Source organism: Silene latifolia, chromosome 6, assembly GCF_048544455.1.
Source record: "Silene latifolia isolate original U9 population chromosome 6, ASM4854445v1, whole genome shotgun sequence".
NCBI classification, from domain to species: domain Eukaryota; kingdom Viridiplantae; phylum Streptophyta; class Magnoliopsida; order Caryophyllales; family Caryophyllaceae; genus Silene; species Silene latifolia.
The window spans coordinates 13,240,622-13,267,144 of NC_133531.1; the positions used below are offsets into that span (position 1 = coordinate 13,240,622).

A 26,523-nucleotide genomic window follows, 5' to 3' on the forward strand; every position below is an offset into this window, starting at 1 on the left:
CTTCTTAATTTCCTAGTCTTAGTCCCAGTGGGGGAGTTAAGGGGTGAAAATTTTAAAATTTTAGTTAAAGTTTTCTAATTTTTCTTATACCACATCTTCATAAGTATATAAATTATAATCCATTTATCCTCGTTGTAAATTTTTCGCATCGTTAAGTTAAAATTTTGACACTGCCACTACTTTGTTCCAACAATTGGTCTCCCTTGTGACGGGTTACTATTTGTGGCGGATATTTTGTGAGATAAAATGGTAACAAAATGGGTTAGTGGAGAAAGGGGAACACATGAATAGTGTTGCAGAGAGAGAAAAAAGTGGAGTACGTTGTGAGGTAAAAAAGTGGTCATGCTCGCGAGCATGACGGATATGTCATGTCTTCAATGAGAATTTGTGTTGTCCCAATAACCAACCTAAAAAGTTATTGGAATAGCAGCTAGTCTTGCTATAGACAGATATATCCGTCTATAACTAAAGACGGGTCAAATAGCTTGAAAGTGGTGACATTTTTTACCCCCACCACCTCACTTGTTGCTTGTCCTATTAGGAATGTGGTATTGTATTTGGCCCGTCTTTGACGGATATGTGCCGTCTATAATGAGATTTTGTGTTGGAATAGATAGAGTTAAGAATTTAGGCAAAATCACTCACATGTCATTACTTATATTGAAAGTCCAAATCCTCGTAATCTCTTAATTTGACGGGTAAAGCTAATTTAATTTGATCAAATGTATGAAGTATATTTACCTTTATGGTGCTATAACTAATATAAAGAGGTTTATCAGCGCGTAAATAATGATGGTAATATATCGTCGATAACAATGACTAATCTATTTGTCGGTGCAATGGTGGAGTTAGGGAGGGGATAGTAGGGATGCTTGCTCTCGCAAATGGACATTCCAAAGTTTTTAATTAAGTTTTTTCAACTTTTTCGAATTTTTCTTATAACATTACCCGTTTGCTCCCGCTAAAATTTTTCACCTCACTTGAGTTCAATTCCTAGTTCCGTCACGGCTCGTGCCATCTCTTAAGAGAAATATGGTGACAAAGAAGTTTTCTATATTTCCATTAACCAAGCGAAATGGTTGATCACAAATTCTAATTTAAGAAAGCACTTTTATTTGTCTTACATGTGGTATGACATTTGAACCGTTTTAAGATTAAAACGGATATCGTCGTCATAAGGGAGACTTACCGATATTTGATTACCCTTATTTACCACCCAACCGGGCCCAGGCCACCAGCCTAGCCTAATGGCCACACTCTATGGCTCTATGCACACCATTGTTTACTTGTTTGGTCAAAGAGTTGTTACTTGTTAGGCAAAGGTGATCCAACATATTCACGTACACGGGAGCTGCCTTGAAGACTTTAAGGGTTTGTGTACTCTAATTTTCGGTAACGGTTGGTACGTTGTAGGGTTTGTACTTTGTAGCCTCTCAAATGTTATCAGAGCATCCATAATGGTAAGCAACAACTCAACTAGCTTAACTTTCCACATTACCTTTTTGAGCTATAAGAGCATCTTCAATGGTTAAGCAAAAGGACTTGTTTGCAAATAAAAAAGTTTTCAAGTACTTGCTTAACTATTGGAGCACTTTACATGTACTAGCTTAAATTCAGCTAGTAGCTCCATGGAGCTAGTAGCTCAAATGGGCCTACAAGAAAAAATCTACCAATTAAAACAACATATTTGAATATTTAATTTTTATTTTCTAGGTAAAATAAGTAAATGTATTAATTAAAAGGGTGTTGTGAAAGGTAGTTGACATATGGGTCTATTTAAGCCACAACACTAAGCTAGTAGCTTACCATTGTAGTAGTTTGTAGCTTAAAAATATTCTAGCTTGAAAATCTTATGTGGCAAAGGTAAGCTAGTAGCAACTAGCTTACCATTGTAGATGCTCTAACACTTTTAAGCTACAAACTCTTCCAATGGTTAAGCTATAAGAGTTGTTGCTTAAATGAACTCAATTACATTTATTTAATTGGCATATATCACTTTGTGGGTCCATTTGAGCTACTAGCTCCATGGAGCTAGTTGCTCAAATTAAGCTAGTTCATGTGGAGCTCTCCAATGGTTGAGCAACTAACTTGAAACTTTAAGAATTTGCAAGCAAGTCCTTTTGCTCAACCATTGGAGATGCTCTCACAAACTTGACAAACCACAAGCTATTCAATGCCAATGCGACTTGATAACTTCTTGATTATCAACACATACGTAAAGGATATTTTTTGTGTAAATTTCAAGGTCAGTTTATAGCGGATTTTCTAAATTGCGGCTCTTGAAAGTTACTCTTTCGCCTTTTCCTCAACTTCCCTACTACTAATCATTGTCAAAAAAAAAGAAAAAAAAACTTCCCTACTAGGCCAGTACAATATAAGGGAGGGGAATTCGAACTTGGACCTATGGTCACGGTACCTCAATCTTAACCACTGGACTAGGATATATTCAATAAAAAATAAAAAAAATAAAACAAAATTAACAATGTATTGCAAAGAATTAACGGAAAAGAAAAAAAAAATGGCTCATTCATGTGAAAAACTAAAATCGTCCTAGGCTAAATCGTATGAAAAACAAGAACATGGCCATGCCCATTCGTCTTTTCCCCAAGATTTGACATTCGCCATTTCATGTGGATTATACATTAATAAACATGGGCCAATTTGTGTTTTTCAATGAATGAACATGAGTGAAAATTGTCATTGTAACTTATAGTCTGAAAAAGACAAACTTGGAAGAGGTCAACCCATTAAATTATCTTCAGTACCCCGAACAAGATTACCTCAACTATCGATGGGGTCTTCTAATTAACACCAAAAAAAAAAAAAACTTAGTCTGAAAAATCGTCGCTGCCTTATGGATGATACAAAGACCCGTGATCATGAAGCTCTATGGCAACATAATCAGTCAAAATCAATTTTGCTTGTGCATCCAACAAATTGCCAAATTGTTATGGATTGAGACTAAATCACTCAACTTTTTTTTAAAGTACTTGTATTGAAGGTCCAAATCCCCATCTAATATGATACCACCTCCAATTCAATTCACCCGTAAATATTACACAAATTCTCATTATAGACGGACACTATCCGTCTATACGATATCCCCTCACAAAATACCCATTTGCCATAAAGTGGAAAACACATGGGGGTGCCCCACCTTGTCCCCCAACCCATTTTATTAGAGGTCTTTACCCGTCTGTTCGCCCCACCCGTCTATACCAAGACCTATTGTAAATATTAAGGCCTTGTTTAATAAAGTGCGAGTTAATATTGACAGAAACAGGTTGTGAAAACAATTATGTTTAGCTGATTATATTAGTGGGTTTGACCAAAATATATATTTAGCAAAATTTGTTAATGGTGTTTGGTATTCAGCAATTTCAAATTAACAACGGTTTATTTCTATTTCTTATAAAATGACTAATATGGACATGAATAAATTATTGATAACTATGATAACATATTTTCTCAAGGATAAAAATGTCAATTTTAATTATCTAATCTACTGATTCAATACGCTGGTAGGAGCAGCATATTGTAAAATAGTAGATTGCACCCAAATCTAATATTTCAACATATTGTCAATCAAACACCCCCAGTTAGCATACTGTAACGCCCCCGAAAAGCAGACAAGCAACTCAAAATAGCTCTTTTTATTAATAAAAATGGCAGCGGAATTACAAGGCGTCACCGCCGTATTTTCCATCCGGAAAATACAATGCTATTACAAGAATAAAGATAAATACACTTGTTAAAGCTATAAAGTAAGAACTCGATTACATTATTCATCCTATTAAGTCATTAATCCTATCTGAAATTTCTCACATTTGTCCTTCCCCGACACTTGTACCTGAAAAGAAATGAAAGTAACATGATCAGCCAACCACAGGCTGAGTATGACTCTGGTCACCTCCATCGGCCCTATTACCTCCATTTTAATATTTTACTTCTTCTTTATCGCACAAGTACTATAAAATATGTCACATGAAGACAGTCAAATAATTATAAATAGACATGCATAACCTGTCATTTTAGAATGCAATAACTCACTTTATAATTATATCAGTCTACCATTACTGAATAGAGAGACATTACAGAGTAGAAACTCCCCTGGGCTAAGCCCTCCTCCATGTACACATGATCTCAGGTCTAAGACCCGTGTAAACCCCCTGGCACTTTCACCAGTAATAATCAGAACCTTAGTTCACATGAGGTCGTGCCCCCTTCCATGTACACAGGATAAATTTATAATGTCATCTCTCCCTCGTAATCGTATCCCGAATGCTACAATTGGCCAATAGTACATTATAACAGAAGTACTGACATGACAGTCACATTTTCATATAAAGACAGTTAATATAACATATGAGTAACATAATGATAATATAACATTATACGGTCGTTAATACTATACAATAATCACTACATTATTACTTATTTCTACGATAAAGGATCCCGAAATCATACCTTATTGTTGGACCATATAATTTATATGTTTATGTTTTGATGATGTCAAGGTGTTTTACATCTTATATACTTGTTGCGTGTAATCGTTTGTTAAGTGTTTTTAGCATTAACCTATTACGAGCAACAAAGAGGATTGTGACGATTACATGAGAAGTTCAAGCCTTCATTCAAGATCAAACAATTCAAAGATTCATTCAAGTATTATGTGAAGACGAAGTTCGTCTAGATGATTAATCAAGCTTGGATGATGATGTAGCCTATACTCGAAGATCTCCTTGAAGATTAGAATAGTATAGGTGATTATCTCGTAATGGTAATCAAAGAATGAGTTTCTTAATTAGTAAAGTTATAGCTTTGCAGCTATAACATTACTAGTAAAAGAGCTCAATGTTATAGCTCTTCTACTATAACATTGAAATGCTGAGTTTTTATACACGACTTATAAAAGGTTCGAAAATTGTTTTACAATTTCTTAAAGTTTATTTTATATGTTTTAATGAAAGTATTTATTTTATAAAGCCCGGTTTAGTGAGGAGTCCGGTTTTATGGTTAGGCGTTAATTGATGGTTATTGGGTCAACTTATGAGTTGGACTTTACTATCAATTAGGGTTTCCATATAGTCTCTCCTAAAACCTAAATTCTAATTATATATTAAAATTAGGGTTTGCATGATTCACGAGCTTATGAGCCGTGTTATGCGTGTTGCCTATGAGATATTAGGTAAAGATTTTATTCTATAATAATATCTTTACATATCTTATATCTTACTTAATATATTTGTTTATGGTAAAAGATATTCTTGTTTTAGGAAATCTTATCATAATCTTAGAATTTATAGTAAAGATAATATTTGGAAAGATTATATTCTATCTTTTAGAATATTCTTTATTATCTTTCATGGCTTTTAGGAAGGAGATAATAAGAAGATATAATTTGTAATTATATCTTATTATTTCGGCTGTTAGGGTTCTTGTAGAAACCGTGTAGCCTACCTCTTCCTTGCCTATAAATACTTTGCTATTTACAACATTTAAAAGAGAGACCTTAAGCATAAAAATTGTTTTCATATTTTAAAGAGCAAACCGTGTGTTTTTAACGAAAACCGATTTGCAATTTTAGAAGGTCGTGTGTTACAAAACTCGCATACTTGTTCTTCATTTATCGTTATAAGATAATAGTGCTTAGTTGATTTCTTAACTTGTTCATTAACGTGAACCTTTGTTAGAATCATTAGTGCTTTCTTATTAGCGTAAGTTAGTCACTCGAGTATTTAACGGTACTCATTGAGTTACAGCTAGAGTTAGTTGTACGAGTTGGGTTAGTAAATTTGTAATCCGTAGAAAGGTACTAAATTTATTAATCGAGAATAGTGGACGTAGGTTTCGACTTGTGAAACTGAACCACTTCAAAAATCCGTGTGTCTCTTCTTGTTTCGTTCTTTCGTTTACTTTGCTTACAATCGTTAGTTGATTAGTTAAAGTTTAATCAATAAACTTTAAATAATCAATTACATACGCACAATCGAAAAAGCTTTAAAAAGTTTTAAATCCTCAATCCCCCCCCCCCCCCCTCTTGAGTATTTTGGATCAATAGACTCTTCACTTATTTATCGAGGGAACCTAGTTACTACGAAATAATATTGAATTTTGTATGTTTTAATTAATAAGAATGAATCAATGGCGATGGGCTATTTATAGCCAAAACATAAGGTCGGTGTATCAACTTAGTGTACAAGTTGGATTTCACTTCATTGTTGCTTAGTAATTAAGAAACATAAACTTACCATTACACACATGGATAACAACCATAAACATCCTTATCTAAATATATGCAAAATATCTAAACTATAATATGATTATAATATTATGATATTATAATAATTAAATAATCTTAATAGTACATCATGAGTTACAATATATACAGCTGATTATTATTCATATTGCACCTAATAACGATGACATATTTAAGAGTAATAACAAGAGTAGTAAATTAAATGAACTATTTTTTTTCCAGGATATTACACATACTGACTGGTCAAACATGTTAAAAGGTCTCAATATGCTAAAAACTTCTCAATCTACTATTTACCAAACACCCTCTAAGTTTTTTGGAGGTCATATATGCAAGGATTCATTAACCCTCAAATTAAACTCTTTAATTATTTATCTAAAATATTCATTGATTTAGATGATGATCTTATGCATGCATAACAATATATAAATAGATAAGTAAAGAAAATGTTCCTTATAATATTCAAAACGGTTTCAAGGGCACAAGTAAGAACACCTTTCTTACTTGTTCTTGAGCTCAAAATAAATGGATGATCCTCCTTGTCTCAATAGTATGAGAACCTCCTTTCAATTGCTCCAAGACTATCCCAAAATCCCACAAATATTACTAACTAGATAATAGATGTAGTTTACCTTAAATTTAATCTAATATTATTTTTATTTACTACACTAGTAAGTATATCAATATTAGATTGTTTGAACAAAATTATCATAAAACCATTTTATGTGTTTTTAGAGAATTTGGAGAAAATAAGAGAGATAAGCATAAAAAATGACCACACATTATAAAAATGAGAACATGCTCATCTATATGTGGGGTGACCGGTTTTTGCGCTTGAAATAGGGCCATGCATTTGCTTTTTGTCTTCTCAAAACAATAGCTAGTGAATAGGTGTGTAAGATGATCATCATGATGTCTATTTTTATTATTTAAAAAACAAAACCATCAAAGCCCACTTACTACTTATAAAACCGGTTTTTACACATAAAATGGACCTCTATTTTATCTTTGTAATTTGTCATTTGTAATTTGTGTGACATGTGACATGTAACATGTCATTAGGTATAATAATGCATATTTAACTAATTAAATATCATTATGTATTAAATAAATTACAAATAACAAATTAACAAGTAATTCACAATTACATGTATATAAATAAAATGGGTCACATTAAGTCTAGTTAATATAATCTACAACATTTTGTAATTATAGCTAACTGATTTCTCTTATCTCAAATGTTTCATAAACATTAATCAATTATAGTAATATAACATATTAATTACTAAATTGAATCTTATTTAATCAAATTACAATAAGATATAATATTTTCTCTTATATATCAATTTGTTCAATTTAAGGATTTAATCAATTTGTATCGTCATACAATCAATTAACTTTACAATTGAGGGAATCGTCCTTTAGGAGTGACCTTAAGGGATCAACTGACCACCACCGTTAAACGACAGTAATGTCAAACTCTAGTCAGCCAATCATTACCGATTAATGTTGATCAGTTGATTACATAAATGAATCATCCCTTTACGTATTCTTATTATGAGATTCATTAATGTGATCGCACTATTGTTGATGACACATACTCCAACAATATATCATAAACTTTGACCTTGAATATAAAAAAAAAGTGAAATTCTTAAAGATGAAACGAATAATAAGATTTGTTATATGAAAAATTATGTCAGAAAATTTCATTTTACGTAAAAAAAATCGTATATAATTGAAGAAAATACAGTCAAATTGTTGCCTCGAAAACTACCCAAAAAATCGATGTTACCAGTGGATTGGATTGAATAGAATATATATAAATCAAAAATTAGGAGTTTTAATGAATGACATTTGCATCTTTTTATTTGGCACTTTATCCGTATTTTTTAAGTCGAAAAAATATAGTAGTGCCAAAAAATATACTCCCTCTTGTTCTTTACGTTTTCCTTTTTATATTTTCAACGAATTTCTTACGTTTTTGAGTCTAAATGAATGGTTAAAACAACAAAAGTACTCTTTAAGAGTCACATGCATGTAAGGTCCTAGAAAATTGCATCAAGGGCAAATGTAAAGAATCTGATAAATAGAAGGGAGTATACCTAAAAATCACTTTAACATGTCATAATATTGTCCTTGCCGGAGGATTTTTAATTGATTTGAAAATATGTAGCCTGTAGGCGTCATAGCTAATACATTGTACAAATGTTTTATTCTGACTTCAAAAATTACAATATTTACGAAGTAATTATTATCTTTTGAGACATGATAAAAAGCCTCTTTATTTAACACGAGTCTTATTCTCATGACTCATGACTAATTTGACAAAGATTAACGAACTAAGCATTAAAATTAAATTATCTTAATTATAAGAGAAAATTGTTGATTACAACCTTTTAAAAACCACTTTTTGAAAATTACAGCCTTATATAATTTTTTTTGTAAATTACATCCAGAATATTATTTTTCTTCTAAAATTGCACCAACTTGAGGGATTCCAGTGAATTTTGCCAAAATATGACCGATATACCCTTTCTTATTTGAGAGCCTACAGACCCATATTTTTTACCTCTCCTCAAGACAAACCAAATTTTTTTTTGACGAGAGGAGAATAACTTACAAAGTACTACCAACGACAATGCAAGCTACTCGACTAAGTAGCACCAGAACATCGACAACTAAATCTAGCACTACAAAGCCATACCTAAGGCATACATAGAAAATATTTAAAACTAAAGTTACAGCATAAAGATAAACTAGATTTGTGATGATAGGATAGATAGGGGCGGAGGAATAGCCACGAACAAACGATCCATCTTCACAAGCACACTTGACTTCTAGAATACATCGACGCAAGCAAGCATCAGAGTGACGAAGACAAGGTGCACTTCCGCTCTTGCGAAAAGAACGAAGAAAGACAAAGAGATGAGCGAGACAACGAAGTCTGCCATCGGCGGAGATAAATCTCCTACACCTTGGAAAACGAGCCCTATGGCCAAACGACCAACACATCAAGGAAGCCACCATACAAAGAAGAGAGGGCAAAGGTAGTCCATTAACCAACATACAGTCAAAAGAGGCCATAAGACGACATCCTTTGTCGAACCCCATCCACATCTTACTACTAAAACCTCGTTGATGATTAAGGGACATGACACCCATAAACAAAAGGAGGTTATTATTGAAAAAAAAACAGGAAATAATACAAGCAATAAAAGAGATGACCCATCAATTAGAAGCGGAAACCACCACATCCGAACTAACCAACAACACATCCAACACCCTGACTCCACCCTACCCAACACGCCTCTAACACAACAGGGGAATCCCAAGCTGTCGTGATCTCACTCCGACAACAGAAAAACACGGCCACACCAAACAAACCACACCAGGTACAATCGGCCCAACAAATCCAACGAGATACCAAAAAAGCCGAAGAACAAATAAATCCCCCAGGACCGTCGGCATGCAAAAAACAACTCCAGTCGAGAGGACAACACAAGTGACCCAAAACCACCGGATAAGACACAACAACGATACCCGAATTACCAAACGACACCTCCCAGGACCACCACCTCACGAGCAACAAGAACAAAACAGAAAGAACCGGACAGCCACTAGAGGTAAAGGACAAGGAATCGATAGGTGGGGGGAATGGGGGATCACCATATCTGACCAAAAACACAACCACAAAGAAGACACCAATGGAAAAGACGATTGAGCTATGCTCAAAAACACAGACGGACAACTAAACCAAGCAAACCAACACAGAGGTGGGGGAATGGGGGGATCATCTCTGGGTTGGGAACCGGGACGACAGTGACAGGACAAGGGGACGGCGGGACGGGACCGACCGAGAGAGACCTTACCGGAAAAAGCCAGGGGAAGGGACAAAGGGGTTGCATGCAAGACTTCGACGACAGGACAGGGGAACGGAAGATCGGACGATTCAGATTTACGGGGAGGGAAAACGTCACCGCCGACTGACCACCAAGAAACAAATCCACTTACCGTCAAAGAAAGAGGAGAAAGATCAATACAAGCAGGCGGAAGAACAAAAAGAGAGGCGAGGGGAATCGCCGGAGTTAGGCCGATGAAATAGCCTAACCCCGGCGAAGGGTAGGGAGAGATCAAGGGGGAGGTGTGTGGCTAGGAGAGGCGGCGGCTCAAAGTGGGGGATTAGGGTTTTGTGTTCTTTTTAGAAAGGGGGGAATTTTAGAGAGAGAGTAAGACTCAGACAAACCAATTAATCACCGCAAACAACATCAAAACATCATGAAAATTTCCCCTTTCTTATCACAATTAAGCAATGATACAAAAACACTAACATAAATAGGTAAAAAAAAACTTCCTTTCTTTTCTGGGTAATTTCATACAAGTATACAACCCATATTAAACACCAACAAATCCCCAATCAAACAAAAACCCATAATAAGTAAACTAATCAAGAACACAAATTAAGTTAATAATACCAAGAATTAATGAAAGAAACGACAAAGAATCAACCTATGGATGTTCAAGAGTAATGGGTCGAAATTTAATGACAAAACTACTCAGTAGCTTTACTCCCTTTTCTCTGCACCATCTTTCTCCCTCTCACTAATTAATCGAATTAAATTGAAGAACCCTAATTATTTTCAATTTGGGGAAAATTGATCTACAGAGTATAAAAGAGAGATGATGAAAACACTAATTAATGTTGAAGAAAGGGGGTGAATTGAGAGATTGATTAGATGAGAGTGTTGAAGAAATGGGGAATTAAGAGAGATATGGTTAAGTGAAATATGAAGAACATAAAAGACTTTAAAAGATGAAGGTAAGGGTATTTTGGTCATAAAAGATGAACTTAAGTGATAAAAATTCAAATTGGCATCAATTTTTCACCGGAGATTATGTTTTGGCTGTAACTTCTCATTAGAAGTAATATTTTGGATGAAATTTACAAAAAAAAAAAATATAAGGCTGTTATTTTCAAAAGGTGGTTTATAAAAGGCAGTAATCAATAATTTTCTCTAATTATAACTCCCACTTGTTCGCATATGTCTAATATTAACTATAGAGTTAGATGTCTAATTCAACTAAGGGGACGTTTAGTTCGCAAACGGGAAAGGGAATGGAATTAAAAAAGGGTAACAAGGGGAAAGGAATGAATTACCCTTTCCTATCCTTATGTGTTGGGTAATAAACAGGTGGAATTACTCACATATTGACCCAAATTTAATATCGGGTTGGGTCGGATTCGGGTTACTGATCATCGGATCATGCCAAGTTACAGGTCGATTTCGGTTTGCGATATTCTCGGATTCTATCAGATCGGATCGTTCGAATCAGATCAGACTTGTCAGCTCTAAGAACAATGCCGCCTGTTACGAACAACCCAAAATTATAAAAGGGCCAAGTTAGTACTCCTATTTATTAAGCAAAATGTCAAGCCCACCAAAATGGACTAATTCCCTTCGCTATTCATCTCACGGTGGTGGCTTGGGCTTGGCCAATTATTTGCTACGCACTTGTGCACCCATTACTCGGCCCACTCTACTTGTTGGCAGTTTATCGATACGCTCCGGCCTCCGGGCCAGTAATTACACAAATTCGTAGTAAATCCCAAAAGTGAAAAGATTAAAAAAAATAGAACGGAGTATAAAATTATGAAAAGAACTAAATAAAATCACAAGTACGTACTTTAATCTCGGCATTTATTTCTATGATTTTCTATATACAAAAACTCTTGATATTTCCATATACTAATGTAAGTATTTTAATCTCGAAAATTAAGTAACTAGCTCGACACTTTAATTTCGACATTCGACAATTATTCCTGCTTTCTAGAATGTCGATTTGATAGTACAAGGTTGGCATTAAAAGGATTAGTATTATTAATCCACAAAAATCAATATGTTCTTAAATTGCTCTAAAGTTTTACCAAAACAATTTTCATTAGGTATCGTCATATACAAATCAGCCATGAATCCATTTTAATTCCAACAAGTTATTACACCCTCCATTCAGGTCATTTGTTTACCTATTTCATTTTAGGGTGTCACATTTGTTCCGGGTGTGATTCCGAAGCAGTTATCGTGACCACGTGAGCTTGTTGAATGATGTCGTTGATCTTCTCTTCCTTTCACTCTTTCCTGTTTAAGATGAACAAACTGAGGGCTCGGCTTGGTACCGAGCGTACTCACTCCGACGCTCAAGTCAGTGAACTTAGAGAGATAAGTTGTATGTTACTTGGCGAAGTATATTGTAGAGAGATAAGGAAGTTTGTACCAGATTATTGTATTGTGAGATAGTTTTCGGATTGTGGATCGTTTTCTCAATGAGAATTGAGGAGTATTTATAGACTTTCACCTTTTGTCACGTAGTGGCCAAGTGGCCAAGTGGCTAGCAGGTGGAAAGACTGTTCTACCCTCGGCCGAGGGACCCATGGTAGGCCGGCTGGCCTGGTTGACTCCATGCCGAGGGGACTGGATGTGAGTACGCGGATATGTCTCTACGGCTAGTTACGGGACCGAGACCCAGTGACAGCCGACAAAGCCGCGTCGGTTAGGCTGTTTAATACGTTGACTTGCTGTCTTTTGTCTTTGACCTTGCTCAATATGTTGACTCGGTCAGCGGGTGCAGAATATGCCCCATCAATTTGCCCCCAACGTAGTCTATGCTGTGGTATGGACCTTCGATGAGTGTTGAGCGTATTCTGCGCAAGTTGAATTTCTTCTCCGGCTTCTTCTTCCTCGGCTTGGTTCTGTTCAGGCCGTACCATATCCCCCCTCCACATAGATGTGTAATGGACATCCGATGTGGAAAAGAAAATGGCGCTGGCCGAGACCAAGGTTGAGAGTGCCGTGTGCTTTTGATTGCCCTGGTCCGTCTTCGCCAAGCTTGGTTGATCGGTGGCCGGTGGCGTAGTAGATACCAAGGAGCGTGTCGAAGAAGATTTGTAACTGTATGTCGATTGACATTCCGTGGCTGCATGCTTGACACGTGGCTTGGCATTGATTGGTGGACGTTTCATGGGCTTTGCCCTGATTGGTCCGCTTCATGAGCTTTGCTCTATAAATAGAGCAGTGTGCCCCGTTTTTTTGCCATCAAACTTCATTTTCTCAAAAAAAATTTCCTCTCTCTTAGTTTTTTCGAAGAAATTTCTCTGTAGTCATCAAAGCGTTACTCGGCGTAGCACTTTTTCCAAGGTAAACAAACAAATTTTTCCAACTTTTAATTGTTAAGTTTTTGTTGTCACTATGTCTTCTGCGGATGCTCAACCCAGCACCTCTGCGCCGGGGGGCGAACCGTCGCATCCTGATGAAGAGGAGCCACTGGTCGTCACCCCGATAGGGTTTTGGGGTCCCAAGTCGCCTTCTCCTGAAATTGATCCAAAATTTTTGGAGGGTTTTGAGGATGATGATGATGATGAGGCGACTCAATCTGATGAAGAGAGGCCGCAGCTCTTGGATCACGGCGAAGCCTGCTCGATCAATCCTGATCGCGCTTGGACGAATAAGTTCGCTAGTTGTTCCGGTCCTGATCTTTTTGAAGACCATTACTCCTTCGGCAGGGGGTATAAAATTGTTATCCCTGCGGATGGTCAGGCGGTCTGTTGCCCTCCTGATGGCTGTATCGGCGTGTACATCAGACATCTGGAGTATGGGCTCCGATTTCCTCTTAATGAACACGTCGTAGCCATAATTAAAGCCATGAATGTCGCCGTGGCTCAACTGCATCCGTTGGCCATAAGGACTATTATTGGCTTTGTATGGTTATGTCTTTTTAAAGGGGAGGCCCCAACGGTGAACCTCTTCCGCCGGCTCCACCATCTTCGGCAGACTACTCTAGGTGGCACGGGGTGGTACAACATACAGACCGAGGCGGGTTATGTTACCGTTTCGAAGCTGACATCTTGCAAGGACTGGAAGGGGCGGTGGGTATACGTCGAGGTTCCGGAGGACTATCCGCTGCCCCGGTCCTTTCAGAGCCGCGTCAATTTGCGGTGTGAGACTCAAGGGGAGCATGACAAATATGTCTCCCGGAATAAGCTTAAGATGGACGCCATGAAGGTCTATCTTAATGAGGACGAAACGCGGGCAATGAGGCTGTTTGAGGCTGAAAATGATGGCACGCCGAAGGGATGGATGCCCCCGACGCAGATCGTTCTTCAGGATGAGCTGCTCTGCCACGTCGGCCTCATACCGGCCCTCATCCAGGGTGAGTGGGGTCGGTATGAGGCCCATCTTTGCTTTTTATGTTTCTGTATTTGAACCTTGGTTTATTTATTTTGCTTAACTCCTGCTTCGTTTCTTTTGCAGACCGATTTGGCCCGGAACTGCATGTCTCCGTCCTCAAGAGGTTGGGACTTGGCGAGGATGGGAGAGTTGTTGAGCTGCATCCTAAGGCCGCGCCACGTGATCGCAGACCGGCCCCTCACGAACTTGTGGAGCAGCAGTTGAAGGCAATGGATGTGACGACGGCTCAAGCGCATATTGCTGGTAACGTGCCGCGCGGGAGACCAAAAACAACGTCTACGGCGGCAACGGCGTCAACTCCAGCTCAATATTCAATCCCCGTAGTCCGAAAGGAGCAGGTGGTCGTCGATGTTGAGGAGGAGGTCACCGTTCTGGAGGCTCCTCCTCCCTCAAATAAGAGGAAGGAAGCAACGCCTGCTGCTGCTGTTACCGAGGCAGGGAAAGAAAAGGGGTTACCCGGCCCTCAATCCAAGAAGGCCAAGACTGGTACGGATCTAACCCCTGACTCGAATTTAGAAGGTTCTTTAGGCGTTCCTGATGACAGGCTTTCTGACATGTCAATGAATGTTGACATGGATGCTTTGTCTGGGTTTTTTGTAGATCAGCCGCCGCCGGCTGTCGTTCTCTCTGAACGGCAATTGGAGAAGCAGCCTGTGCAGACGGGCGATAAAAATGTCACCGCCGACTCCTCATCCCAGAAGGTTTCCCCCGCTCAGCTTGTGGCGGAAGGCACAAGGTTGTCCAAGAGGTTGGTGAAGTGGACTGAACTAGCCGGCGCTCATATTATCGAGCAGGAGAAGGTCATGGCTCAAGCAGCCCCTGCGCTTGAACGACTTAGGCTCGAGCTTGCTGCTGCTAAGAAGGAGGCCGAGAAGTCGAAGAAAGACTTCCAGGCCGGCATGAAGGACTTCTTTGCTGAGCGAAAGCTTAGGGAGGAAGCTGATAAGGCGGTCCTAGCCGAGAGAGCCAAGGTTGAGGCTGCGTTGGCTGACGCCGCTAAGCTGCGGGAGGAGAGGGACAAGCTTCAGGGCGGCTATAATACCATGGTTGAGCATAGGGAAAAATGGAAGTCCCTGCATTCGGCTGAGCCGAAGGAGCACAAGAACACAAAGGCTATCCTTGCTCAGAGAGAGAAGGACATTGAGACGCTGAAAACCGTCATCATCCTCGACATGTGTGCCTAGTACCGGGACCAAGCTGAAGATGCTACCAGGGATGCAATCAAAGAGCTCCTTCCTGAAGGTAACTTCCCGTGGCAAGATTTTGACCGGCTTCTTGATGAGAAGGCGGCTGCTGCGGAGGCCAAGGCTGCGGATGAGGCGAAGGCGGCGAAGGCTGCTCAGGAAGCTGAGGCCAAGGCTGCTCATGCTGAAAAGGTGAAGGAGGCTAGGGAGGAGGCTGAGAGAGCAAAGGCAGGTGAAGCTGCCAAGTCGGCTTCTGGGCCGCCCATAGTTGGTGATGCTGCTACTGCTGCCGGTGGCGAGCAGAACCAAGCATAGGGAGACGGGCGGTCGTCACCAGATTCACCCGGCCCTTCAGACAGCTTCAGCTGTTCGGGGGCCAACTATTGAGCCTTTCCTCCCTGCCATCCTTTTAGCGCTTCAAGTCTTATGTCGTAATCTTTTGTTGTACCTTTTTTTTGTTTTTGTTAAACTTTGGTAGGTTGTGTTTAGGCTATCCCTATGGGGACGGCCGTCGACTTTGTTTCGCCTCACTTGTAAAAAATTTTCAATAAAGTTTGTTTGTTTGCCACCGGCTTGGCCGAGGCTTTTGATCTCGTCCTCCATTAAGTTATCCTATTACGTTTCAACATATTGAGTGCTTTTTCGTTTTTACTTCCGGCTTGGCCGAGGCAGTTAGAAGGCGCATCTCAATTGTACTTAAACATTTTTTAACATGTTGGCATGTCGGTCGCTTCCTCCTCCACTCCCGGTCTTAGCCGAGGCGGTCAGATTTGCGCTTCCCAACCGCCGTTGTGAACATGTTAGCGTATCGGTCGTTGTGTCCCCGTCGCTCCCGGCTTTGCCGAGGTAATCGAGGTTACGGCTCGACAGCGTTCGTATCTGTAGACATATTGATCGCTTCCTCTGCCACTCCCGGATTGGCCGGGGCGACTAGAATTGCGTTCTCAACTGTACTTATACGTTCCTATTAGCGTATCGGTCGTTGTGCCCCCGTCACTCCCGGCTTTGACCGAGGCAATCGAGGTTACGGCTCGACAGCGTTCGTATCTGTAGACATATTGATCGCTTCCTCTGCCAGGCCTTCGGTTGGCCGAGGCGACTAGATTTACGTCTCAACTGTACTTATACGTTCCTAAGCATGTTGGTCGCTTTCGCGAGTATCAACTGCATTTGGCGTGACTGCCCGGCTTTGGCCGTGGCGTCTACTTTGGCACGACTACGGAGGGGACAAGCATTTTGATGGAAAACTTGGATCATTCTTCATAAGGTATAATCATGCGTTGGGGTGCCCACAATGGTTTCGGACACCTCCGCCGCTATACGAAGTATTTCCTAAGGTTGTCCGTGTTCCAGTGGCTCATTAGAGGAACACCCTCCATGTCTGTCAGCCGGTATGTCCCCGGCCTCATTTCTTCAACCACTTTGTAGGGTCCTTCCCAGTTGGCCGTCATTTTACCATGGATGTTTCCTTTGTTTGTTGCGGCCGACTTTCTCAGGACTAGATCTCCTACTCTTAAGTCCCTTTTGTGGACCCTACGGTTGTATGCTCTTCTCATTCGGTTTTGATATACTGCCAAGTTGAGCCGTGCCGTGTCTTGACTTTCTTCGACCAGGTCTAGGGAGGCTCTTAGGCCTTCCTCATTTTCGAGTGGGTCAAAAGTTTGCATTCTGAATGTCGGCACCGTTGCTTCAATTGGCAGCACGGCCTCAGACCCATAGACTAGGTGGAATGGACTGTACCCCGTCGCTTCTTTCTCCGTGGTTCGAAGTGACCACAGGACGCCGGGTAGTTCATCAGCCCACCTTCCCTTTAGATCTTCAACCTTCTTTTTTAGCCCGTTCAGGATTGTTTTGTTAGCCGCTTCCGCCTGCCCGTTGCTCTGAGGGTGGCAGACGGCGGAGTATGCAAATTTGATACCGAGTTCTTCCAACCAATTCATCACCATGTCGCTCCAAAACTCTCGGCCGTGGTCAAATACCATGACTTGGGGCAACCCAAATCGAGTTATAACGTTCTCCCAAATCACTTTTCTTACGGCCACCGTGGTCTTGGCAGGTACCGCGACAGCCTCGACCCATTTGGTGAAGTAGTCAACGGCGACGATTAGGTACTTTCTTCCTCCGGAGGCCGTCGAAAATGGTCCTAGTAGATCCATCCCCCACTGTGCAAATGGGAGGGGACTAAGCACCGGTTGCAGGTCTCGGGAAGGTGCATGTATTACCGGAGCATGCATCTGACAATTCTTGCACTTCTTGGTCTTTGCTCTGGAATCCTCAAGCATGGTAGGCCAGAAGTAGCCGGCTCGGAGAGCTTTGTGGGCTAGCGTTCTTGCCCCCATGTGATGTCCATAGATGCCTTCGTGAATCTCTGTCAGTATCAGCTCCGCGTCGGCTGGGCCGACACACTTCAAGAGTGGTCTTATTACCGACCTTCTGTATAATTCTCCTTCGAACAGCAAGTATCTTGCGGCGATCCTTCTTATCTTCTGAGAGAGACTGCGGTCCTCCGACAACTCTTTTGTAAGTTTATATTTCATTATCGGAGTCATCCACGTCGTCTCGGCTTCGATGTCGCCCACCATGCCGACGGTCTCAGTGATGCTTTTAGCATTCCTGATATCTACCAGCACGGTTCGACTAACATTCTTGATGCTTGAACTGGCAAGTCTTGAGAGAGCGTCGGCTCTGTTGTTCTCAGACCTGGGGATGCACTGTATCTGGAAAGATTTCAATTTTGAGGTGTCAGCTTTTACCCTTTCCAGGTACCTTATCATCCCATCGTCTCGAGCCTCATACTCCCCTCTGATTTGATTAGTCACTAAGAGTGAATCTGTCTTCAACACAATATGCTCCACCCCGGCAGCTCTAGCTAACTCGACTCCAGTTATCACCGCCTCATATTCGGATTCGTTGTTTGAGGCCGAGAAGGTAAACTTCAAGGCGTACTCAAACTCGTCCCCGTTAGGGCTGATGATAAGGATGCCGGCTCCTGAGCTGTTTGCCGTGGAGGACCCGTCGGTATATACTTCCCATACACCGAGATTTGATTCTTCTTGATATGTGCACTCGGCCAGGAAGTCTGCAAGTGCTTGCCCCTTTATCGAAGGCCTCGGCTTGTACTGAATCCCGAAGCCGGAAAGCTCCACCGCCCATTTGATAAGTTTGCCTGATTTTTCGAATTTTTCTAAGGCTTTCTCCAATGGCTGGTCGGTTAAGACCGTCACGGGATGTGCGTCGAAGTAGGGTTTTAACTTTCTTGCGGCAACAACGACGGCGAAAGCCGCTTTTTCAATCAGTGGGTAATTTCTTTCGGCGGCTAGCAGTGTATGGCTGATAAAGTAGATTGGGTGTTGCTGCTTGTTTTCTTCTCTGACGATTACGGCACTGACCGTGGCCGAGGTAACTGCTAAGTATATATATAGCGTCTCCCCCAGCGTCGGCCTGGACAGGGTCGGGAGAGTTAGTAGGTGGGCTTTCAGTTGATTGAAAGCCGCACTCTGTTCCTCCCCCCAGAGAAAGTCTTTATTCCCTTTTAGTACTTTAAAGAACGGTGTGCTCTTGTCGGCCGACCGAGAGATGAAGCGGGCGAGAGCCGCCATCCTCCCGGTCAGCAACATAACCTCTTTTCGATTCCTCGGCTTCGGTAGGTCCAGTATTGCTTGGACTTTCTCCGGATTGGCATCAATTCCCTTGGCGCTGACAAGTACGCCGAGGAACTTACCGGCCCGGACACCGAAGTTGCATTTCTTTGGGTTGAGCTTCATTCTATATTTCCTTAGTGAACAAAATGTCTCGCTCAAGTCGGCCAAGTGCTCGCTGTCAGACTTGCTTTTTACATTAGCATCGTCGACGTAAGCCTCGATGTTTCGCCCTTTTTTATCTTGAAACACTTTGTCCACCAGCCTAGTGTAAGTTGCGCCAGCGTTTTTCAAACCGAACGGCATTATTTTATACATGTATGTGCTGTGTGTGGTGATGAATGCGCACTTAGGCATGTCTTCTTCGGCCATGAATACCTGATGGTACCCCGAGAAGGCGTCTAGCAGGCTCAGCATAGTGTAGCCCGCCGTTGCGTCAATTAAACTATCTATTCGAGGCAAGGGATAACAATATTTAGGGCACGCTTTATTAAGATTGGTAAAATCAACACACATCCTCCACGCCCCTGACGACTTTCTCACCATTACAACATTTGCTAGCCACTCAGGGTAAGTACAAGGCATGATAAAGCCCGCATCTAATAGTTTATCTACTTCGGCTTTGATGGCCTCATCCTTCTCGGAGGAGGAGTTCCTCATCTTCTGCTTGACAGGGCGAGCGGTGGAGAGTACGTTCAGCTTGTGAACGATCACCTCCCGGCTCACGCCTGGCATCTCGCTGCTGAGTATGCGAAGACATCTTTGTTCTTCCTCAGCAGGTCTAGGAGATCGGCTCTGAATTTTGGCTCCAGGTCGGCACCGATAGTTACGGTGCGCTCCGGGTCAATTTCCACTTCCTTGGTCTCGGCTCCTTCGACCATGCCGACATTGGTATCCATACGTTCGCCCTCATGCTGCAAGGATGGGCTCTTCCCTTTCTCTGACTTCTTCGCCACTTTGAGGGATTGCATGTTGCACCCTCTGGCAGATACTTGGATGTTGACGATTTCATCTCTCTCGTCCTTTGAGACGAGCTTTTGTGCTTCCCCCGGTCCGAGACGTACATTAATGTCGGGCCCGGATGGACATCACAAAGATCGGTCTCGCTCAAAGTGACCCGGCCTATCGAACATTGTAGGCGGACGAACCATCAATAACCACGAACTCAGATAAAACATTTTTGGCCGCATCCGCTTGGTCGAACATAACCGACGATCGATTGACCCCGGGGTACCAGCCGGCCCCAGAGAAGTCTGTATAGCGGGTTAGTGCGAGGGGCTTAGGTCTTCAATCTTGAGACCGAGATCGAGAAAGCATTCCTGAACATGATGTTCGTGTAGGCGCGTGTCAATCGGCACCTTTTGACCAAGTGGTTGGCTATCTCTAGGTGGACTACGAGCGGGTCGCTGTGCGGGGCAACGACTCCGTCGTAATCCTTCTTTACGATGGTTATATCGGGGACGATGGAAGCGGGGGTCATTTGTGGTGGGCACAAAGTTGATGGCTTGGTAAAGCTCATTTAGGTGCCGTTTGTGCCCATTAGCCGACCCACCGTTCTCGTTCCCTCCGATGACAACCTGGATCACTCCCATTCTTTGGAATATCGATTTTTGTTCGCCCCGTCGGAGCTTGTTTCGGGCCTCCACTACATACTTTTTGAGGGCCCCCCTGTCGGATCGGCTCCTCGATGGCGTTCCTCGATGCCGACGGTTGTCGGTCTTATTCCGGGTTGGCCGTGGTAGTCGCAAAATCGCTAAGGTCGCCGTCCCCCTCGCCTTGGGGGCCTTGCCCATTTATGCCCTTCATTCTTGCTTAGGGCAAAGACCTCGGCCGGTGATTTGACCAGGGGGTGAGACCGTCACCGCTTCGGGTGTATGGTCCCGAACTCCCGGCGCCCGCCGAGTTTGCATTTCTGTTAAATCTTTCGGCCGTGACCTATTAATGTCACGGCGTCCTTCATCTACGTTGTCCCGGCGGCTCCTCCTCTCTGGGTGCCCAGCTTCACTGTGGCCTACCCAGGTCTTGTGATAGTCTTCCACCTTGATGGCTCGGTCGGCCATCTTTCTGGCGGAGTCTAGGTTGAGGTCTTCGCACTTGATGAGTTCGTTTTTGAACTCGCCTTTCGGGAGGCCTTTCATCAGCGCGAAGGCCGCCAGTTCAGGGTTCAGCTCTCGGATCTGCTGAACCTTAGCGTCGAATCTCTTGACATAGCTTCGGAGGGACTCGTCCTCCCCCTGTCGGATAGTTAGGAGATCCGAGCTCTCCACGGCCCTTCTCTTGTTGCAAGCGTACTGGGCTAGGAAATTGTCTCCCAGGTCGGCATAACAGTATACCGAGCCATTAGGTAGCCCCTTGTACCAACTCTGAGCCATGCCACGAAGGGTCGTTGGGAAGACTCGTCACCACACCTCATCGGGTTGCTCCCATACCGACATGTACGACTCGAAAGCCTCGGCATGGTCGGTCGGGTCGCTATCCCCTTTGTATGATATGGGCGGCAGCTTTAGTTTAGTCGGCACCGGGACTTCGAGGACATAGGCACTGAGGGGCTGTCTGACCACGTGTCGAATGACACGCGGCGATCGGCTCCTCGCAACCTTAGTCCGGCTTCTCTCCCCGTGGCGGGAAGGGCTTCTTGTTGTCTGACTTTGGAGAGTCGGACTTCTTTCTTCATTTCTTCGGAGGTGGCCTCGTTGTTGCCGCGGCGACGCTGTCCTCCCGCGAATGGGGGAAGGACTTTGGTCTGCCACTGGCACCACGGGCACCGCCGGCGTCCTTGCATGCCCAGCTCCTTGTATTACTCCGGTCAAGTTGTTCGGAGTCACTTTATGGGCCCTGGTCGCCTGTGGAGGCGCTGCCGCCCCTGTCGCCGTGACAGGGGTAACTGCGTACCACCCATCGGGTCCAGGAATAGCTTCAATTTGGCTGCATCGACCACATGTCCCATGACAGTGACTTGGCCGGTGGGCAGCGGTGTTTCTGGCTCTCTTGGCATCCCGTACTTCACCGGCTCAATGACTCGGCCGGTGGGGGACTGCCCGATCTCAGAATTAGGGAACGCGTCATCCTGGTAGAATGCGGTTTCGTCACTCACAATTATTTCTTGTTGTTTTGACATCTTCTTAGCTGTTTGAATGGTTTTTGGTTGTTTTTTTTTGTAAGGTAGGTGACTAGCTTTTAGTATTGTTATCCCCACAGACGGCGCCAATTGTTCCGGGTGTGATTCCGAAGCAGTTATCGTGACCACGTGAGCTTGTTGAATGATGTCGTTGATCTTCTCTTCCTTTCACTCTTTCCTGTTTAAGATGAACAAACTGAGGGCCCGGCTTGGTACCGAGCGTACTACTCCACTCGACGGCCAAGTCGGTGAACTTAGAGAGATAAGTTGTATGTTACTTGGCGAAGTATATTGTAGAGAGATAAGGAAGTTTGTACCAGATTATTGTATTGTGAGATAGTTTTCGGATTGTGGATCGTTTTCTCAATGAGAATTGAGGAGTATTTATAGACTTTCACCTTTTGTCACGTAGTGGCCAAGTGGCCAAGTGGCTAGCAGGTGGAAAGACTGTTCTACCCTCGGCCGAGGGACCCATGGCAGCCGGTGGCTGGTTGACTCCATGCCGAGGGACTGGATGTGAGTACGCGGATATGTCTCTCGGCTAGTTCGGGACCAGAGACCCAGTGACAACAGCCGACAATTTGCGTCGGTTAGGCTGTCTAATACGTTGACTTGCTGTCTTTTGTCTTTGACCTTGCTCAATATGTTGACTCGGTCAGCGGGTGCAGAATATGCCCCATCAACATTCATTTATTTACCTTTCTATATAATAAATTTTTTATTAGTAATTATCATACACCTTCATTATGAGTCATTTATCATCCACTAACAACCATTAGCAAGCTAAAAGCGCAGTTGAGCAGTGAATTTGATATGAAGGACTTAGGTCCGGCAACTCCCAACTCCTATCTTTCCACCATAAATATCATCACATTAAATCCCAACTCCTATCTTTCCACCATAAATATCACCTCAAAAAACATAACAATATCCACACACACAAAAAAAATCAATCAAAATGGTGACAAAACTTCATAATTATGGATTCTTTTTATTCTTTATTATCGTATTATCATCGTCGTCCCTGGCATTTTCCGCCACATTATACGATAATTTCCTCCAATGTTTAACCACCAAAACAAACTCCCCAAAAAATATTTCCTCAATTCTATACACTCAAAATAACACACAATTCACTTCGGTCCTTGACGCATACATCCGAAACTTACGTTTCACGTCCGCAACGACTCGTAAACCTTTACTTATATTCACCCCGGTAAACCCAACTCAGGTATCGGCAGTGGTTATATGCTCTAACAGTCTAGGCCTCCACGTTAAAATACGTAGTGGAGGCCATGACTATGACGGACTGTCCTACATATCGGACGACCCGTTTGTCATACTAGACATGATTAATTTACGTAACATTAAGGTGGACCCCGTTGCTGGGACCGCCTACATCGAGGCGGGGGCCACCTTAGGTGAACTATACTACAGAATTTCGGAAAAATCCAACGTGTACGGATTTCCTGCATCGGTGTGCCCCACTGTAGGAGTTGGCGGACACGTCAGCGGTGGCGGGTATGGTAATATGATTAGGAAATACGGTTTATCCGTAGACCATATTATCGACGCTCAAGTGGTCGATTATCAGGGTCGGATTCTTAACAGAAAATCCATGGGTGAAGATCTGTTTTGGGCTATTCGAGGCGGTGGTGGGGCCAGTTTCGCTGTTGTTTTATCGTTTACGGTTAACCTGGTGCCTGTCCCAGGGACCGTGACGGTTTTTAATGTTCTGAGGTATCAGTCAGATAATGCAACTGATCTGGTTTATAAATGGCAGACGGTAATGAAAGATATTGATCATAATTTATTTATCAGATTATTATTACAGCCGGTAACTGACCCGAAACAGAAGGGTAAAAAAACTGCCAGGGTAACTTTTATTGCATTATATTTGGGTAATTCTGACAGTTTAGTTTCTGTGTTAAATGTTGCATTTCCTGAACTTGGTATCAGGAAACAGGACTGTCAGGAAATGAGTTGGGTTCAATCCGCGTTATTCTGGGCAAATTTCGACAATGATACTTCACCCGATGTTTTACTAAACCGGACTTATAACGCGGATTACGGGAAAAGGAAGTCGGATTACGTTCAAACCCCGATTCCTAAACAAGGGTTGGAACTCTTATGGCAGAAACTGGTGCAAATTGGAAAACCCGGGTTAGTATTTAACTCGTATGGCGGGATAATGAACGAAATTGCAGCAGACGCGGTCCCATTTCCGCATAGAAACGGGAATTTGTTTAAAATTCAGTACTCAATTGGGTGGAAAGATGCAGGACAAACTGCTGATGATACAAATATTGGGTTAATTAGGCAATTATATGCATTTATGGAGCCTTATGTGTCTCAAAATCCTAGGGGTACGTACCTTAATTATAGGGACGTTGATATCGGAATTAACCGGAATTGGACTTATAAAGAAGGTGAAGTTTATGGGAGGAAATATTTCTTGGGTAATTTTGATAGGTTGGTAAAGGTAAAAGGTGAAGTTGATCCTGGTAATTTTTTTAGGAATGAACAAAGTATTCCGCTTTTAAATTCATGAAGGTTAAAGAGCAATGCTATCGACCTTTTCCGTCCGATACTCTTTTATGTTATCCTCTTATGTGTTATTGGGATAATACTTGTTTTTCTTTCATAAATGTAAGCTAAAAAGCAGGGGCGGACCCAGATGTTAGCTTTTGGTGTAGCAAAATTACACAATGCTCGGAAATTTGTTTATAAATCGCCCAAATAACCATCGCTTATAGAGTATATAGACGTTCAATTTTTCAATTCTTTATACCTTTCCTCTAATAGCAACTTAATATTCCTTTCACTTATGCTTATGCCCTATTAATATAAGAACGATTTTTATAAAATGTGCCCCAAGGGAACATGATAAGGAGACTTAAATTAGAAAATTTTATACAGTAATAAATATCATGGAAAATAGAAATAATATAAAATATTTTTCAGATTCCAATGTCATATTTATTGTCAAATTTCGATTTAAGTCTCTTTAACATGTGCCCTTAGGGCACATGTTAAAGAAATTGATACGAATGTTACCAATAAATCAAATTGTTCCGGGTGTAATTCCAGAGCAGTTATTTGTTACCACCCGTGCTTGTAGAATGATGTCTTCGGTTGAATCCTTCCTTCGGTCTCCTGAAACAACGAACAAACTGAGGGCTCGGCTTTGGACCGAGCGAACTCACTTCGACTTTGTCAGTAAACTTAAAGGGATAAGTTGTTGTTACTTGGCGAAGTATGTATTGTAGAGAGATAAGGAAGATATTACCAGATGAATAGTGATTCTTAGGTTAAAATGTGGATCCTTTCCTCAATGAGGGTTGAGGAGTATTTATAGACTTTCACCTTTTGTCACGTAGTGGCCATGTGGCCAAGTGGCTGCAGCGAGGTGGAAAGAGCGATCTACCCTCGGGCGAGGACACATAGCGGCCGGCGGGCCCTGTTGACTCGCCGCCGAGGGGTCTTGGATATGAGTTCGCGGATATGTGCCTCGGTGGCTAGTTGTCTAAGCGAGGCACAGAGACAGCCGACAGTTGCGTCGGTTAAGGCTGTCTAAGTCGTTGACTTTGTGGATATCTTTGACCTTGCTCAATATGTTGACTCGGTCGCGGGTGCGAGAATATGCCCCATCAATTTGCCCCCGGCGTAGTCATGTCGTGGTATGGGCTCCGATGTATGTTGAGCGTATATTCTGCGCAAGTAAAAATTTACGCCCCGCTTCTTCTACCTCGGCTTGGTTCTCGCTTAGGCGTGCACGCACCATATCCCCCTCCACATGGATGTGTAAAGGGCATCCGATGTGGAAAAGAGAGTGACGCTGGCCGAGACCTTGGTTGAGAGTGCCGGTTGTTTTTGATTGCCCCCGGCCGGCGCTACCTGGCTTGGTTGATCATGTGGCCGGCGGAGAACAGATACTTAGGAACTTGTTGAGGAAGATGAATAGGCAAGGAGATAAGAAGGGGCGTGTTGAAGACGCTTGGTCACTGTTGCATTGATTGATGTTCAACTGTTGCAACGATTGACATTCCGTGGTTGCATGTTTGACACGTGTCTATTCGGC

At 42.3% G+C, this 26,523-nt stretch overlaps 1 protein-coding gene across 1 annotated transcript; it reads left to right on the forward strand.

The window, feature by feature from the left end:
- The first annotated feature begins 23,318 nt into the window (after positions 1-23,318).
- Positions 23,319-25,149, forward strand: LOC141586399 (berberine bridge enzyme-like 19). The gene has a single exon (XM_074407610.1). The coding sequence runs from the start codon at positions 23,401-23,403 to the stop codon at positions 24,991-24,993; it is 1,593 nt and encodes a 530-aa protein (XP_074263711.1). The 5' UTR covers positions 23,319-23,400; the 3' UTR covers positions 24,994-25,149.
- The last annotated feature ends 1,374 nt before the right edge of the window (positions 25,150-26,523 follow it).